This window comes from Pelophylax lessonae, assembly GCF_965119305.1.
Source record: "Pelophylax lessonae genome assembly, chromosome: 7".
Lineage (NCBI taxonomy): Eukaryota > Metazoa > Chordata > Amphibia > Anura > Ranidae > Pelophylax > Pelophylax lessonae.
The window spans coordinates 71314110-71333648 of NC_138774.1; the positions used below are offsets into that span (position 1 = coordinate 71314110).

At 42.3% G+C, this 19539-nt stretch overlaps 1 protein-coding gene across 2 annotated transcripts in view; it reads left to right on the plus strand.

The window, feature by feature from the left end:
* Window positions 1-19539, plus strand: part of AXL (AXL receptor tyrosine kinase) — a 168095-nt gene that overhangs the window by 99828 nt on the left and 48728 nt on the right. For both annotated transcript variants that reach the window (XM_082264351.1, XM_082264352.1), the window contains exon 7: window positions 16838-17033. In XM_082264351.1, coding sequence (XP_082120477.1) covers window positions 16838-17033 — 196 coding nt within the window. The remainder of the gene's footprint in view (window positions 1-16837; window positions 17034-19539) is intronic.

Sequence of the window (19539 nt, forward strand, 5' to 3'; positions counted from 1 at the left end):
GAACTTGACTAAATTTGAAAAGTTATGTCTGGACGAGGGAACTCTTTCACATATACTCTCCTTAATATATGGCTTATTAACATCCTGGACAGACGAATCCCCTCTACCATGCCTGGCTAAATGGGCAGTTGACCTAAATTGTACCTTCACACCATCACAATCACAGAAGATCATTCTATTGGCTTTTAGGACATCCATCTGTACTAAAATCCAAGAGACTAATTTTAAGATATTGACTAGATGGTATTATACACCTTATAAACTTCATAAGATCTTCCCAAGTGTATCGACAAACTGCTGGCGGTGCGGAGGGGAAGATGCAACGATATTACATATATTTTGGTCCTGCCCAAAACTTTCAACGTACTGGTCCAAGGTTAGATCCATAGTTCAAAAATTTACGGAGTTTCCCATCCAGGAGGATCCAGCCTTTTTTTTTGCTCCATCTATCAGATATTCCAATACAGAGATATGAGAAATCGTGGTGTGCCATCTGGTCAATGGAGCGAAGGCCTGTATCCCCGTGTTATGGAAAAGTCCTGTTTCTCCCACGGTAAGGGACTGGTTACGGAGAGTAGAGGCCATCAACAAAATGGAAGACTTGGTGATGACGACACATGGTAAACGGGGGCTATACAGCGAGACCTGGGAGCTCTGGAACACCTTTATTATGTCTGATGAGGGAGTGGCCTTGATGCATTCGTAGGCGGAGGGGATGGGGGAACTGCCTCTGTCGGGGCTGGGGGGGGGGGGGGAGGGGGGAGGAGGAATGGAGGGAGGGGAGAGAGAGGGGGGGGGGAAATTTTTCTTCCTTTTTTTTTTCCCAGGAGGGAGGGGGGAGGGTTAGGGTATGTTTAGTTACAGTTTGAATAAATGAAATAGAATTGGAATAGACGGGGAAGATAAGGATGTCTCCTGCCCATTACTGTGAATACTTGTTATGGATAGTGATATAAATTGATTAAACTTAGCTTACGTGTTCATAGTGGGGATAGGGGATACAAGTATTAAGGAACTCCTCCCTTTTAAGGGTTAACCGAGTTTATTCTTGGATGATAATCTGTTTTGATATGTATTCTTATTTCATTTGTGACTTCATGTAAATTTTGTGTGTTTGGAAAAAAATAATAAAAATTATATTTGAAAAAAAAAAAAAAAAGTGCACAGCAAGTTATCAGCTTGCTAGATTTATGGCAGGTATTTTTTGCACCATTCAAAAAGATATAGCAATGATGTCAGTTGGTGTATTTAAAACAAGAAGCATGCAGGGGTTTACATACACTTTAACCACTTTACCACCGGAGGATTTTGCTGTCTTACGTCCAGGCCACTTTTTGCGATTCGTCACTCTGCGACTTTAACTAACAATTGCACGGTCGTGCGACGCCATACCCAAACGAAATTCGTTTGGGTACACCCTTTTTTTCCCACAAACAGAGCTTTCTTTTGGTGGTATTTGATCACCTGTGCGATTTTTACTTTTTGCGCTATAAACAAAAAAAGAGCGTTTATTTTGAAAAAATAACAATATTTTTAACATTTTTTTATATGAAATCCCCCCCCCCCCAAAAAAAAATGTAAAAATCTAAATTTTTTTAAATTTTTGGCCAATTTGTTTTCTGCTACCTATGTTTGGTAAAAAAAATCACAATAAGCATATTTTGATTGGTTTGCGCAAAAGTTATTGCGTTTACTAACTAAGGGAAAGATTTCTGTCATTTTTGGTGTTTTTTTTTTTAACGAGTAATGGCGGCGATCTGCGATTTTTTTTTTTGCGGGACTGCGACATTGCGGCGGACAGATCGGACCCTTGACTGACATTTTTGGGGGTACCAGTGACATTACTACAGTAATCAGTGCTATAAATATTCACTGTTACTGTAAAAATGACACTGGCAGGGAAGGGGTTAATTTTATTGGAGAGGGAGGGGTTAATGTATGCCTGGTGCTTACTAACGTGTGTGGGGGGAGGTGACTGAGTGACACAGGGACAGATCGCATGTTCAGCTATGCTGAACACTGCAATCTGTCACTGTTTGTCACTTAGGAGATCCGCCCGCTTTGTTTACACAAGCGGGCGGATCTCCAAACTCGATTGCCCGACGATCGGGGAAAAGCAGCGGCGCCTACAAGGGGAGGAGTCCAACGACGTAGGTCTATGTCGCTGGACGGAATCGAGCCACTTTGTTGCAGTACAGTCCCAGTGACTGGTCGGCAAGTGGTTAAAGTAAATCTATGGCCACAGCATGCACTTTCATTTTATAACGTCAGCATTGCTGATAAGACTATTGTTTGTATTGTTATTCAATACAAACATTAGTTATATTTGATAATCCAATATAAGCTTACTTGAAAATTTTTCTTTCATATTGTGAGTGCTGCTTGTCTTCTGACCATCTCTTTCCACAACTTTCTGGATTCCTTCCATGCTTTGCAGCTTCTACTCGGCTGTTTACTTTCTACGTCAAAGGACTACATATCCCATAGCCCCTTGCTGCAAGCAAGCAGTGATTCCTGTACTGACTCCGCCTCCTGAAACTCCTCCTCTCAGCACCTCTGTAGTTCAGAAGGCAGGCTCTGTGAAATGTTTGACACAGCAGTGCCTTCTCATAGGACAGTAAATATGTGTCACAGAATTCAAAGAAGTAAATTTGTGGGAATCTTTGCAAGATAGGTTTTCAAACTTCAAGATCCCTCATTGAAATAATGAAGGAATATCAGCCGCACTCAGCTCCTCTCACAGTATTTTTTTTAACCAATGAATTGACTGCATACATACCTGCCAACTGTCCCATTTTTCCCGGGACAATGCCGGCAAATAGGAGCCTGTCCCGGGTAATTTACATTGTCCCTGTTAGTCAGGGACAATGAAAATCATTAAAAATTTTTTTTTTTTTTTTTTCATTTTGTTCCACACAGTGTCGCTTTCACCCCAGCTATGTGTTGTAGTTCTGGCAGCAGGTTGTCTCTCTCTCTGTGCCCGCTCACTCTTCCCGCCCTGTCGCAAATTTAACGTGTCACCGGAGGCAGGGTGTCAGCATGGTGCACTTTCCGAAATCCGCCAGCAGGGGGAGGCAGAGCACCTTCCGACAAGCTGACACTTTAGAATTGCAGGGAATTGTGATGAGAATTTTAAACTTTAGGCAGAAGTAGTGCAGCTGAATGGGAGAATATTTCCAACTCTGCTACTTTGGCCTCAAGTTTTCAATTTCCTTTTCAAATTCCTGTAATTCTCTCTTTATGAAGTAGACCCTATAATCTTATAAGTAAGCGGAGATTAATTATGCAGAGTGGGTGGAGCTTCAGGGAAGTGGGTGTGGTAAGTAATTGATAGCTGTGCTGCAAAGTGTCCCTGGAAATTTTTTTCAAATGTTGGCAACTATGACTGCATATAGCAATGTCACCACACAAAAACCAACCTTCCATGACACAATTCACCACTCCTTGCTTGCTCTTCAATGGGGAGTAGAGACAGACTACAATGGGTTGTCCATGTAAAAGGGAGGCCAGTCTTGAGATCTATGTCTAGATCCAGGCTATGGATCTGTGTGTTTTTGGTTCAAGATCCTTCATATTCATGGGATAAGACTGGAAATAATTGAAAAACAATGTGGAAATAAATATAGAATTTTACATTTTGACCATAGATATGCTTGAACGTTTTTCAGATCCTTCTAAATCTGAAGCATACTGGAGTTCTAGGATAGTGACAGTTTAATGGGCCAATACTAACAGGGATCAGAGTTTGCTAATTCCAGCAAGTAACCTTCCATTAAAGTGCATAACCTTTTCCACTTCACACATGTGTACTGAGTATCTGCTTGCCACATAATGGGAGGTAATGGCATTGTCACATTCCTTGAGGCACCTTTCTGGAGTGCAGTGAAGGATAATATTGGTCAGACATGGGACATCATTACTCACTGGTAACAATAGTGCCTGCGGAGTGTCCTGGAATACCTTTAGGTGATCTGTCTTTTATCACAATCCATGCAATGTGTAGAGGGAGGGTGATGACATAGTTGCAGGCTGGCATGTTTAGTAAGTAGTAGTGGGATGAGTGTGATGAGTGTAGCCTGAAGGATCTTTACATACCAATACAAACATTGAGTAGGGCAATTTTTTGTGGATACATCAATTGTAAGGTTCATTACTTTAGTTGCTGATAACCATTATGTCTGAGCAGCAAGCTTCTTCGGCCTCGTGCACACTGGATGTGTTTATTGTTGCTCCTAGGGGCGTCTGGTATTTGCTTTTGTTTTTCCTGCCTCTTAACCACTTTACCAACGGAGGATTTTGCTGTCTTACGTCCAGGCGATTCGGCACTGTGCGACTTTAACTGGCAATTACGCGGTCATGCAACGCCGTACCCAAACAAAATTTTTGTCCTTTTTTTCCCACAAACAGAGCTTTCTTTTGGTGTTATTTGATCACCTGTGCGATTTTTAATTTTTGCGCTATAAACAAAAAAAGAGCGAAAATTTTGAAAAAATAACAATATTTTTCACATTTTTTTATATAAAATCCCCCCCCCCCCCCCAAAAAATGTAAAAAATCTAAATTTATTATCATTTTTGGCCAATTTGTTTTCTGCTACATATTTTTGGTAAAAAAAATCACAATAAGCCTATTTTGATTGGTTTGCGCAAAAGTTACTGCGTTTACTAACTAAGGGAAAGATTTTTGTCATTTTTGGTGTTTTTTTTTTTTAACGAGTAATGGCAGCGATCTGCGATTTTTTTGCGGGACTGCGACATTGGGGCGGACAGATCGGACCCTTGACTGACATTTTTGACACTTTTGGGGGTACCAGTGACATTACTACAGTAATCAGTGCTATACATATACACTGTTACTGTAAAAATGACACTGGCAGGGAAGGGGTTAATTTTATTGGAGAGGGAGGGGTTAATGTATGCCTGGTGCTTACTGATATGTGTGGGGGGAGGTGACTGAGTGACACAGGGACAGATCGCAGGTTCAGCTATGCTGAACCCTGCAATCTGACCCTGCCTGTCACTTAGGAGATCCGCCCGCTTTGTTTAGCGGGCGGATCTCCACACTCGATTCCCCGACGATCGGGGAAGAGCGGCGGTGATCACCGTCGCTCCTCCCCTGGCCCGACTCCCGCTGTGACTGAAAACAGCGGGAGCGAACCTCCAGCAGCGCGCGGGCCGCCCACAGGGGGAGGAGTCCAGCGACGTAGGTTTACGTCGCTGGATGATAACGAGCCACATTGCCGCAGTAGCAGCAATGTGAGCGGGGCTAAAGTGGTTAATGCCTCTGCATGTTAGCCCATGTCATTGCACATTTAGAGTTCTTTCACACGGGTGTTCCGTATGTCCGTTTTTCCTCCCATCCGTTTGTATGTCTATGGGATTGCGGACGTTAGCGGATGACCCTCCACTGACATCCGTTTTGCGTCCTTTCCATTCAGTTCCGTTTTTTGAGACAAAAGAGAACCCTATTTTTCTTCCGTTTAAAAAACGTAACGGACGCAAAAACGGATGTCAGCGGATGTCATCCGCTAATGTCCGCAATCCCATAGACATATATTATGTCCGTTTTTCATCCGCAAACGGATGGATGAAAAACGGACATACAGAACGGACCCTACAAAAGTGCATCCGTGTCCGTTTGAAAAAAAAAAAGTGCCTGAGCAGAAAAAAAAACGGACTGTGCCGTGTGAAAGGACCCTTAGGCATTTAGAGGAGTTTAGAGGCAGAAAAAAAACCCCACTGCCAGCGCTTCCAGGAGCACTGGCAGAAATATAATGCTTAATGACTGTAAACATGTCTACCGATGCATCTCAAAAAATTAGAATATCATCAAAACGTTTTTTCAGTAATTCAATTGAAAAAGTGAAACTCGTATATTTTATATAGGTGCATTACACACAGACTGATATATTTCAAGCATTTCATTCTTTTAATTTTGATGACTATGGCTTACAGCTAGTGATAACCCAAGATTCAACATCTCAGAAAATTAGAATATAACATAAGATCAATAAAAAAAAGGATTTTTAATACAGAAATGTTGGCTTACTGAAAAGTATGTCCATGTACAGTATAGTTGCACTCAATACTTGGGTGGGCTCCTTTTGCATGAATTACTGCATCGATTCAGCATGGCATGGAGGCAGCATGGCAAGCGCTTAGAGTTAATATTCAAGCTCTTGACGGGCTTAAACATGTTACTCATGTTTACAGGCATCAATCATTTTTTTTCTGAGAGAGACAGCAAAATGTCCTGTGTCCAGGAGGCCTTAACTGGTTACCGACCGCCGCAAGTACATATAGTGCAGCAGTCAGCCCCGGCCAGGCAAAGTGACATACCGGTACGTCACTAGCCTGGGAGCCAATAGCGGGTGGGCACTCGGCCGGAGGCGCGCTCCTGCCTCGGCTCGTTCACGGACACCTCCGTGCGTGTGACTAGCGGACCCGATGTCCGTCCGTCACTCGCGATCATCCGCTGTGAAGGGAGAAAGGCAGGCAGCTAGCGTAAACAAAGCCGCCTGTCATTCTTCCCTGTGTAAAAGCACTGATCTAATGGTCCTGCTATGTAGGACCATTGATCTGTGCTGTTACACACACAGCCACATCCCTGCACAGTTAGAAGCACGCCCCTAGGGACACACATAGTCACTGCATCTCTAATAAAGTTAACCCCTTCCCTGCCAGTGTAATTTTTACAGTAACAGTGCATATGTATAGCACTGATTACTGTAGTAATGTCACTGGTACCCCCAAAAGTGTCAAAAATTGCAGTCAAGGAGGGTCCGATCTGTCCGCCGCAATGTCGCAGTCCCGCAAAAAAAAATCGCAGATCGCCGCCATTACTCGTTAAAAAAAACAACAAAAATCTTTCCCTTGGTTAGTAAACGCAATAACTTTTGCGCAAACCAATCAAAATACCCTTATTGTGATTTTTTTTTTACTAAACATAGGTAGCAGAAAACAAATTGGCCAAAAATTTAAAAAAATGTTGATTTTTACATTTTTTTTTTGGGGGGGGGGGGGGGGATTTCATATAAAAAAATGTGGGGAAAAAAAGGACATCAAATTCGTTTAGGTACAGCGTCGCACAACCGCGCAATTGTCCGTTAAAGTCACGCAGTGCCGAATCGCAAAATACCCCCTGGTCAGAAAGGGGGTAAAATCAATTAGATTTTGTGACAATCAGTTAGAATGCCCTTACATTGGTAGCTAGTGAAAAGAGTCTCAACCTTACAGATAGCTAAAAAGATAGTTGGTGTCATTGGGAAATTATCTGAGAGGCAGAAGTTGCTCATTACTCAAGGAACCCCTAGAAAACCCTGGAAGAACCCTGGATGGGAAAGGCTGCTCTAGATCAGGGTTCTCCAAACTGTGGACAATAAGAGGGTTGTACCGCTCCAGGCAAACTATGAAATACTTCAATGCTAATGCAGGAACCAGATATAGCTGCTAAAGGACACAGGGTCCTGCCAGGGTCTGCGACCAAGATGTAGATGTAAAGGAGAGCACATCCAGCATAACATCTTCATACTTAATTGTAAATCCATAAAAAGAGAGGACATGACATTCACTCACAGCTCAAAAACTATTCAGCAGACGCGTTTCACACACCTGTGCCTAGTCAATGCTAATGACACAGCTGTGTGAAACGTGTCTGCTGAATTGTTTTTTTGAGCTGCGAGTGAATGTCATGTCCTCTATTTTTATGGATTTACAATAAAGTATGAAGATTTTATGCTGGAATTGCCACCACCTTTCTCTCTTTTGCTTCTCCAAACAGTAGCCCGTGGGCCAGATGTGGCCCTTTGCTTGCCTTTTCCTGGCCCTTGGGGCACCATTACCTCCACTGACACCAAAGAGGGGGCACCATTCCTTCCACTGACACCAAAGACAGGGCACTATTATTCCCACCGACACTAATAATATAATCTTTTTTACTTCCACTGACCACCAAGCATAAGGCATTGTTTACTCCCACCATTGTCAGGGCATTTTCTGCTCCCACTGGACACAGTCCGGCCCCCCCTGAAGTGTGAAGGGCAGTAAACTGGCCCTTTATTTGGAAAGTTTGGAGACCTCTGCTCTAGATGTAGATGAACATTGTCAAGCAGCACCCTTCAAGAGCTCATCTCTATATTTTGTGCAATAGAAAAACAATTTTTATGCATAGAGGCTCTTTCCTCTGGTGACTTTGCAGACAGGTTTCAGTACTTCAAAACTTCATTTGATAGAGATGGACAGTTTGGCTGTGCGTGGGATATCTGTGCCTGGTGAAGAATTTTTGAGATAATGGCCTATAATTCTGTTGTGTGTGTTTTTTTCCATTCTGGGTATATTAGAGAACCCTCAAAAGACCTGCCATATTTTTATTTCTGTGTATACTCCTGATATACAGAGTCACCTTCTCTATCCTGGTCACCACCATCACCAGTATCAAATCAAACATTTTAGTGCTGTCACAAGAGCAGGAGGTGAGAGCATATCATCCAAATAGGACAACTGTTCAACACTCCGTGTTGCTGCTCCAGTTGAGTAGCCTCTAGTGATCCCTTCACAACTCCTCAAGTCAAGTGCCAGTTCAGCTAGCGTGCTGCACAGTGGAGGACAAGGAACATCTCGCCTGCTGCACAGTGGAGGACAAGGAACAGCTCGCGTGTTGCACAGTGGAGGACAAGGAACAGCTCGCGTGCTGCACAATGGAGGACAAGGAACAGCTCGCGTGTTGCACAGTGGAGGACAAGGAACAGCTCGCGTGCTGCACAATGGAGGACAAGGAACAGCTCGCGTGTTGCACAGTGGAGGACAAGGAACAGCTCGCGTGTTGCACAGTGGAGGACAAGGAACAGCTCGCGTGCTGCACAATGGAGGACAAGGAACAGCTCGCGTGTTGCACAGTGGAGGACAAGGAACAGCTCGCGTGCTGCACAATGGAGGACAAGGAACAGCTCGCGTGCTGCACAATGGAGGACAAGGAACATCTGGACAGGTGGACTACAACTATCCACTTTGTTCGATATAAACATTAAAACCAAATGACAAATGAAACCAATACAATGGGGGACAAGTAGGTAGATACATTTTGCGCTAAAGTCAGCGCCTAATCATTATCATTGGAGAAACACATCTTCATGCTTGTCCCTGCTGTACTTGTTCCATCTGTCATTTGGTTTTAAATGTTTATACTGAATAAAGTGGATTGTTGGACTGCAGCCGTCTGGATCTTCCTCGTCTTCCAGGTAGCAGCTGTATAAAGGGGATTTCCTTTCACTTTGGAGAGATTTTCTCTCACTTCCTGTTGTGACTCTGGGACAGAAAGTGAAGGAAAATCCCCCAAATGTCCACAGACAGAAAAAAAAAACAACCAGGGGTTCTAGGCCTTACCTAATTGATTCCTAACAAACAAAACATTCTAGTTTTACTTTAACTTGCATATGTGCAGGAGTATAAACTGATGAGCTGACTGTCTCCTGTGAAGTTGTTGACTTCATAGGGCCATAGGTCCTCAGTGGGTAAACAAACAGAGAAAGAGGAAATGTTTATTGCTGAATGCAACTTCTTACTTCTGCATTCATTCAGGAGATGTATAGAAACGAAACTATTTTTGGGTATTGTTTTTAAGAAAACTTTTTGTGTAATATGTCACAGAAATGCTTTCTGATTAGGTTCACTTAAGGTGGAACATTTTCTTTAGACTATTAAGAAATGTGCATTACAGTGATATCAAGTGGAAAGTCTTGTAATATCATAAATTGGGCGTCTGAAAACTTTCTAAACAAAGGGCCAGTTTACTATCCTTCATACTAAATTACTAGGGCCGGACTGTGGCCAGTGGGGGTAGAAATTGTCCTGGTGTCAGTTGGAGTAAACAGTGCCCCATCTTTAAAAATAGGGGGAGGAATAGTGCCCCATTTATGCTGCCAGTGGTAGGAATTATGTCCCATTGTTGGTGTCAGTGGGAGGAATAGTGACATATATATATATGTGGTAGGAATTGTGCCTTAAGGGCCGGATAAAGGCAAGCGAAAGGCCACTTCCAGCCCCTGGGCCCCAGCTCGGAGACCACTGTCACAGATGTAATGTCTTATGTCTGTTCAAAATGTAACAAAATTGTAATTATTCAATTTATATTGGAGGAGTAATATTTTTTTGTCTGTATAGGATATAATAGAATTGTATTAGGATCATATCCAGTGTTCAAGTCATATTAGAGAAGTAATGTTCTATGTCTTTATAGGAAATAATAGAACAGCATTATGATTGTGTTTAATGGTTAGGACATGTTGAAAGGGTAATATTCTAAATCCGTATAGGATATGGTAGAATTGTATTAGGGACATATGCAGTGGTGAGATCATATTGGAGGGGTAATGTTTGTATAGGACAACCTTTCTCAACCATGGTTCCGTAGGACCCTACGGTTCCTCCAAAGGTTTCTAAGGGTTCCTTGATCATTGAGAAACTTCTACCTCTCATATATGTAACCACTAACATAAATGATCTTTTTAGCTATTTATTTGGAGGACATTCCTGCCATTGACCACCAACATAAGAGGCCACTACACTAACATATCATTTTTTGTTAATTGGCAGGGGTTTCCTAAGACCTGAAATATATTTTAAGGGTTTCTCCTTGTTTAAAAGGTTCAGAAAGTCTGGTAAAGGATAGATGTTCTGCTTCAAATGCCGCTTAATTCATTTGACACGCCTTCTTAGACCCAGTCTGTCTGTACAGTATGGTCACCTGTTGACTCTTCACCATCCACAGGCACCTTAACTCATCAAAAAGAAATATAAGTTGAATACAACACAATTTTACTTCTGCTAATTGAAGTACAGAAGATGTTTTCTAGCCTATTGAAGTCGGGAGGGTCAATCGAGGACTAAACTAACTAGCCTAAACAGAAGGGGAGGACAGAGAAAGATACCAAAATCACATTAATCAACAAGATGTAGTGGACCAAAACCACCACTAGATGTCAGCACAGTAATGAAAACTGTTAATCTGAAGTAGTTCAATACAAGACATAAAATAGATGAAATTGGGGCAGAACAATATAATAGAATTGTATTTAGATCATATTTAATGGTCAGGTCATTGCAAGTCAAGGGAATATATCCAGAATCCACTGCACTTCCTTGAATCCTTTTTTCAAACTTCATAGAGTCATAAAAACATCACAGACTGTGTGAGAACAGCAAATGGTAAACACGTTTCACCTAATAGACAGTGCTTGCTCACAACAGGGGGAGTAATGCTTTATTACCATGGTCATTGTCTCTATAAGTATGCTACTAAACATATTCCATAGTCTTTTCCAGTGCCATGCCCTTTTATAGATGTACTATGGGGTTGATTTACTTAAGGTCAATAGATTGTACACTTTGAAAGTGCAGTTGCGCCAGAACTTAGTAAATGAGGGGAAGCTCTGCTGACTTCCATCCTCCAATCATGTGCAAGCAAAAAATGTTTTTTGTTGCTCTACATAATGATGGTCTAGGCTATAAGAAGATTGCCAAGACCCTGAAACTGAGCTACAGCACGGTGGCCAAGACCATACAGCGGTTTAAGAGAACATGTTCCACTCAGAACAGCCCTCACCATGGTGGACCAAAGAAGTTGAGTGCACATGCTCAGCGTCATATCCAGAGGTTGTCTTTAGGAAATAGACATATGAGTGCTGCCAGCATTGCTGCAGAAGCTGAAGGGGTGGGGGGTCAGCCTGTCAGTGCTCAGACCATGCGCCACACCTTGCATCAAATTGGTCTGCATGGCTGTCGCCCTAGAAAGAAGCCTCTTCTAAAGATGATGCCCAAGAAATCCCACAAACAGTTTGCTGAAGACAAGCAAATTAAGGACATGGATTACTGGAATCATGTCCTGTGGTCTGATGAGACCAAGATAAACTTATTTGATTCAGATGGTGTCAAGCGTGTGTGGCGGCAACCAGGTGAGGAGTACAAAGAAAAGTGTGTTTTGTCTACAGTCAAGCATGGTGGTGGGAGCGTCATGGTCTGGGGCTGCATGAGTGCTGCTGTCACTGGGGAGCTACAGTTCATTGAGGGAATCATGAATGCCAACATGTACTGTGACTTACTGAAGCAGAGCATGATTCCCTGCCTTCGGAGACTGGGCCGCAGGGCATTATTCCAACATGATAATGACCTCAAACACACCTCCAAGACGACCACTGCCTTGTTAAAGAAGCTGAGGTAAAAGTGATGGACTGGCCAAACATGTCTCCAGACCTAAAATCTATTGGGCATCTGTGGGGCATCCTCAAACGGAAGGTGGAGGAGCGCAAGGTCTCTAAAATCCACCAGCTCCCTGATGTTGTCATGGAGGAGTGGAAGAGGGCTCCAGTGGCAACCTGTGAAGCGTGCGTGAATTCCATGCCCAAGAAGGTTAAGGCAGTGCTGGAAAATAATGGTGGCCATACAAAATATTGACACTTTGAGCCCAATTTGGACAATTGCACCTAGGAGTGTACTCCCCTTTGTTGCCAGCGGTTTAGACATTAATGGCTGCCTGTATCTCCCTCTCTATTAACTGTATTTCCCTTCCTCTATATACTATATCTCCCTCTATATACTGTATTTCCCCCCCTCAATATACTGTATTTCCCTTTCTATATATACTGTATCTCCCTCTCTATATAATGTATTTCCCTCTCTATATATACTGTAACTCCCTCTCTCTATATACTGTATTTCCCTTTCTATATATACTGTATCTCCCTCTCTATATAATGTATTTCCCTCTCTATATATACTGTAACTCCCTCTCTCTATATACTGTATCTCCCTCTCTATAGTAGATCTATCTCTACCCCAGGGGCTCTCTCTGTACCTCAATAATGCGGTTCTGGCTCTCCGCCAGTCACGTGTTGTCTCTTTGTAGGCTGATGCCAATGGTCGGTCATGATGTGGCCCCTGAAGCCCCTCCCTGAGTGTCAGTCTGGGCCCCACCCCCTCCCTGCTCCTTCCTCCCATTCAGCAGAGTGGCCAGCACAGCCGTGTGTATGCAATCACTGTGTGCCGCTTGGGAGGATCAGGGCTAGATGGGCACTGCAGGGGGAAAAAAGCAGTGACCGCGGCACAGAGTGGGTCCCACAGGGCAAACCAGGAACAGACTTGGTCTGAGAACAGTGTCCTCAGTCCGGGGGCTGTCCCTGGAAACCGGGGACATCTGGTCACCCTAGCTTATGGTTTAAACAAAAATACAAAAACTGCATTTCTGGACAGCATTTTATGCATGTAAGCATGTACGTGCGTATAACATACCCCAAGAAAAGCTAGAAGAATTTTTACGCGCGTGTACGCATATGTACGAAAACGTGCAAATATGCACATTTACTATACAGCCCAGCCTCACGTTTTTCTGCAGGAATTTTCTGCCAGGAATCTGACATTCACACATCAGTAACCTGTGCAAGTACCCTACATGGTACATTTCAGAATGTTTCCAATACTATCCATTTTGGAGAATTGAATTCCACTTTTAAGTTTTGATTTCCTTTACCTCTCGTGTTTCCTCATTTGCTGAACCACTGTGGTTTCCCCGGGACTTTCATATGTTACAGGAATTCATCACAGTGCTGGATGAGGAAGAGTGACAACAATAACTTTGTATTCTAATAATAGGGAATAGTCAGTGAAATGTTGTGGTTTAATTACATCATTATTCCAAAAATAAACAACATTAATTATAAAATATGTGTTAAAAGGGTATATTTATATGTGACTTTCACCAAACATTCACTGGTAGTGAATCAATCATTGTCATTTTACCACTTTGTTTCCGGTCATAGCACATAAACGGCTGGACAGGAGCAGAGCTGATGCGGGTGGACGTACCCATATGTCTTCCCGCATAGCCCACTGCTGCGTGCTTTCAGCTGATCACTGATCTTTGTACCGGGCTGCTGTGAGCCGTCCTGGTACCGTTGTAATTGCACATGAACAGTAATAAGCAATGCTGGCATTTTCTACTACTGTATGATCTCTGTGATTGGTCACAGTGATCACATGGTACCAGGACCAATCACAGCAGCCCTGTACCATGTCATAGACGTGACCAATCAGAGTAGTACACAAGGAGTGATGAATGAAGCCATTACACAGTCTTTTAATAATTGCTTATTACAGTTATCATCACTGTAATAAGCAATCACATAAAAAAAAATCCTGATCACTCCCCGCAGAGTAGTAGTGTCACTATGATAACACTACACTGCTCTGGTGACAGTATGTAAAAAAAAAATTATATATATATATATATGTAGCCCTGCCCCCTGGGGAGCGGCTAAGTGTGGACACAGCCTCCTCACTTTGATTGCCCTGAACGTTGTCCAACCCACTTGACACTATAGGTTCTGTCATGGTAAATGATTGAAACTACCAATGTTTGGAATAAAGAATCAGGTTTACTAATCTTTTAGCTTGAGTTTAGAAAAATGCACAAACAGTATCAATAAAACAATTAATACAAGAACATTAGTGACAAATAGATCCTGAATCCCCAACCTGTGACTAAGTAGGGTTCAGCACTCAGGATCGAAAGGACAATCCTAACATATATATATGGATATATATTAAAGGATTAATGATTCATTATTTTATAAATACACTACTTCTTAAGTGTAATGCGAGAGTGACCTCAAACCAAGATTTGACAGTGTTTAAAGAATAACTTTACTATTATTAGCTTCTTAGTAGTTCTAATATACTGCACCAAACTATCAGAGTGCACAATCGGGGGCCCCCTTTACACTAGATTGAAAGAGTCTCCTGGATGAGTGAGGCCTCACTAGTCTTCACCGGCAAGGTTGTCCTCAGCCAATCCAAAGAAAGTATTTGTAATCCACAGTAAAGGTGATTAATTAGCTGTAATCCCCACGGTAATAACCAGTAATTGTAATCCAAACAGAAAAGGGAGAAAATAGATTTCTGTACTCTGCAATTAGCAGTCAATCTAGTACTGGGAAGGAGGGGCGAGGCCTTCTGATCCGCCACGCACTATGCGGAGCTACAGTGTCCTGTGGTGACCGTTAGGATTAATATGGTCTTCTGCTAGAACTGCTCTGCAGTCCCGACCTGGCTCAGTCTAGAAGTATAGTAGATACTTTAAGTTGGATTTCTCTCACCCAATGTGATGAACTCTGTTCCACAGTCCACTCCAGCAATGTCCCGCTCTCTGTTGCGACACTCACTGCCTCTCAGGGCGTCCTTCCACTAGGTCTCACTACTGAGATCCTTCCACACACACCGCTCACTCTGACTCCGGTGTCCTAAGCTAGGCCTCCGGCCTACCCTTCTGCGCTCCGCAGCAGCTCTATCCCTCCTCACAGCACGATGTCCTCGTGGCAAGAGAGCGAGTGTTGGTCCTGCCCCCCTTTATAAAGACACTCCCAGCAGGCTCTTCAAATCACACTGCTCCCTGGGAGAAGAGTCCAATCACACTGGCAGTCCATGGTCCTTGCTCCTATATATCTCCCATAATTCACAAGTCAATACTTTGTAAAACTTTGTTAACAGAACAACAGTCTGAACAGCAGTGCAACCAGGCTACATCTATACAGTATATATATATATATATATATATATATATATATATATATATATATATATATATATATATATATATATACAGTATATATATATATATATATATATATATATATATATATATATATATACAGTATATATATATATATATATATATATATATATATATATATACAGTATATATATATATATATATATATATATATATATATATATTGTAAATTCTATAACTTTCACATGGACTGATTAATATACACTGATTTGGGTATTTTTTATAATATAATAAAATATTATAATAGAAGCAAGAGACTTTTTTTTTTCAAATTTTTAGTATTTTTTTATTTATATAGCAAAAAATTAAAAAAAAAAAAAAAAAAAACAAACAAACAGTGGATATCAATACCACCAAGAGAAAGCTCTATTTGTCTCAAAAATGTTTTAAAAATTTAATTTAATTACAGTGTTGCATGACTGAGTCATTGTCATTCAAACAGCGACAGCGCTGAAAGCTGAAAATGAGTCTGGACTGGAAGGGGGTGTCTCAATGGCAATGGTCACCAGGACATATAGAGTAGTGACTCTCCCCAACTGGGACACATTGATAAAAACCTAGCAAAGGTTCTAACATCTTCCTACTTCATCCAAAACTAAAACACAAACTTTTACTATTACACACACTTTAAAGTTCAAATCCAGGTGCTAATTGTTGAATAAAATATGATAAGGACTCATTCACATGGGCGGCTGGGACCCGGTGGTTAAGCCATGGTTTTACCACTCCCAAATACCCTTCTGAATAGGGCAATGCAGACACTCGGGGCTGTACAAATGCAACAGTCAAAATGCTTTGCTTTATGTGCATGTCAAAAATGAAACAGCATGCCGCATTTGGCGGGCGATATCGCTGGCAAATGTGACCCATTGACGTGAATGGGGCCTCGCTGCAACTGCCCTGCAACAGTGTGTAATGCTCGGGTTGGCATTTTCAGGTTTAAAACAAGCAGTAAGGAGGTGATATATCCCCTGCTTACTGCCTGTCAAATACTCTCTGAAAAGCAATCCACTGGTTATCACTTTTTAGAGGGCTGGTAATAATAGATGCACATCTGCACAAGCTCGTAATATGTACAGTATATTTGTAGTGTTCATTAAAAAACAAATACACAGCCAAAAAGAATACTGCTATTTTTTTTCACAAGGTTTTTAAAAAATAAATCATCTGTACAACATTGCTTGTGGCACCTATCTACTATCTGACTTTTTTATTTCTTTAGGCTACCACACCTCACAACCATCTTGGCCTGGTGCCCCATCACAAGATCTATAACCAGAACATCAATGTGCCCCCTTATAGCCACATGATCAGCGGCCTGGATCCCTACACACTATATGATGTCCGTGTGGCCTGTCTGAACAGTGAAGGGGTGTCCCACTGGACTGAATGGGTTGCTATGGAAACCATGGAAGGAGGTATGAAGGAGTGGCCTATGCTGAAATAATTATTTTGGGGAATGCAATAAAGCATCTATGACACGTTTCTGGTGGTATTGGTTTTTTAAAACGTCCTGTACCAAATTAATGTAGCACCCTAGTTAGGTTACTAGGTTGTAAGGCAAATGTAGTATTTGGCTCCTCTGTAATCAGTGGAGCAGCTGTTGATTACTTTTTGGCTGTTGTGGATTTCACAGGCTGCAGGTATGATTGCTCTCCTCTACTTTATAGAGGCTTCTGGAGGTAGGGCAAGGCAAATGGGCAGCCTGGATAATTATTGTGTTTCAGTCAATCCCTGGTGAGGTGGATCCAGTAGTTGGCTGGAGAGCCTATAAATGATCTCAGGCTTGGAGCAGCCAGGCCCTTGTCCTGCTGGAGGAGTTCCCAACCAAAGGGGCTCTGCCCTTCAGGGCAGACTCCTGGAGGGTGCTGCATGTTCACTGAGGTTCTAGTTGTGGCATGGCCGGAAGGCCTATTTCTAAATTTCTTCTTTGAAGTTAATCTAGGAAATTTCACCTAAGGACCTGGTCTGGATAGCTCACTAAAGAGTGTTTGTGGAAGTTAAAAGGGGTCTTAATGTCTCATTGTGAGCATTAACCTCTCCCTCATTGTGTCCAGTGGATACTGGATGGAGGCATCCAGTGACCCTATGACATTGTGGAGACTGAACGGAGCCCAGGATCCTAGTGGCCATGTGGTGTATTCTTTTGGGTGGAAGAGCCAATGGTAGCTCTGTCTAGGGTATTTTTTAAAAAGGGACTGCCATCTGTACTTGCTCCTGCATAGAAATTGTTCAGGGAGTCTTAGCAAAATGGAGAGTCCTCCTGCAATTATTCAGTAAATCTGGGGTATCCTATTTCCTCTTATACCCCATCCAAGTTCTTCCCAAAGTCACACAGCAGTTGTCAATAGCAACTGGGAGCGAATAAAGTTGGGACGATGCTATGCATAAGCCAGTCTGGGTGAGGGAGAGAAGTTATCATAGGACTGTTGGTGAGGAATTTCTCAGTGAGACAAGCACAGAAATAGTGCTTTTTGAGCTTCTTTTGTACAGGGCAGCCAAGCAATCCTCAAGTTGTTCTACAGTCCTGGGGTATCCTATGCTCCCCATCCCTATCCAAGTTACTGTTTTAAAAAAATGCTGTGTGCCTGGCTGTGTATCGTTGTAAGGTGGAGAACTAAGCCCAAATTACCAGTGGCTCCTGCAAGGATAGTGCTACCTATGCTACCTATAAATGGGGGGGGGGGGGGGGGCAGAAAGGGCAGCCATATTAGGCACTTTTGAAAAAATGCCTGTCACAGGTCTAGTCAATATTATTAACACCTTCAGCACTGGATGATTAAGGCTGCAGGGGCATGGGGGGATGCAGAGGACTTAAGATATCAACTAAGAAAGCAGCCAGTAGCACAAGGGACACTGTGCATTGAATTTAAGTACTGTCGCTTGTGCTGATTTTTTGCTATTTTACCTAAACCCAGACTTAAAACATGATTTTTTTTTTCATTGGTTTCACAGCTTATTTTAAAATCAGCAACTTTGTTGATTTTACAGCTGCTTCTATAAGTACCGGCTTGTCTGTGTACCACGTCGACATTCTTTCCAAGTATCCCAGTGTCGTCTCTAGTTCTTTTTTTTTTTTCCTCTCTCTCTGTTTCAAGCATCATGTAATTCTGTTTTCTCGGTGTCTGTGTTTCTCCTGGCAGAGGAAGGAAAGCCACTGAGCCTTTCAGAGGGGCTCCTATTCAGCTCGGGCCCCCAGGTTAATTAGTATACAAGACACAAGCATTTCTGTCTGTGTCAGCACCCTTGCCACAATTCCGGTAGTGGTGGGCCCAGCGTCTCTCCACTTCTCCTTCTGATATGTCTGTTTATTTCACTTCACTTTTTTTTTTTTTACCACTTTCCATTGTTCTCAATCTCTTTGCCTTTCCACAGCTCCAGAGTTGTCATTGCGTGACCAGAAAGTAAAATGGAAATGAGTGATTATTATGATACACAATGCAGGGAATTCCATAAAAAGGTCTCTGGGAGTTGAAAAGAGTTTAATTCCCCCCGTAAAGTTTGGCTGAAGTCCTTGGCCAAGGCAGGATTCCCCACCTGTTGAGCTTTAGTATATTTTGATGTGAAATAGGGACATGTGCTAAGTTTAGCAGCCCACCTAATTACAATATATGTCAACCTCATACTTGGCAGATTCACTGAGTGGTTTTGGCTTTCACGATGACGCATGTGAATTTTAGGGCATGGTTTATTTGATAAGGCAGTGCAAGGAGTAATGCTAATTATGTAAAGCAGGAGTGTCAAGCTCAATTTCATTGCAGGCTGCATCAGCATTATGGTTGCCCTCAAAGGGCCAGTTGTATTTGTAAGACTATATGAATTTATATACTTTATATCATATGAAATAATTGTCTCTGCATTCGATTATTACTAGTTTTAGTAATAACTTAAGACTTAAGCTGTGAAGGGCAATTGCAGATTGGC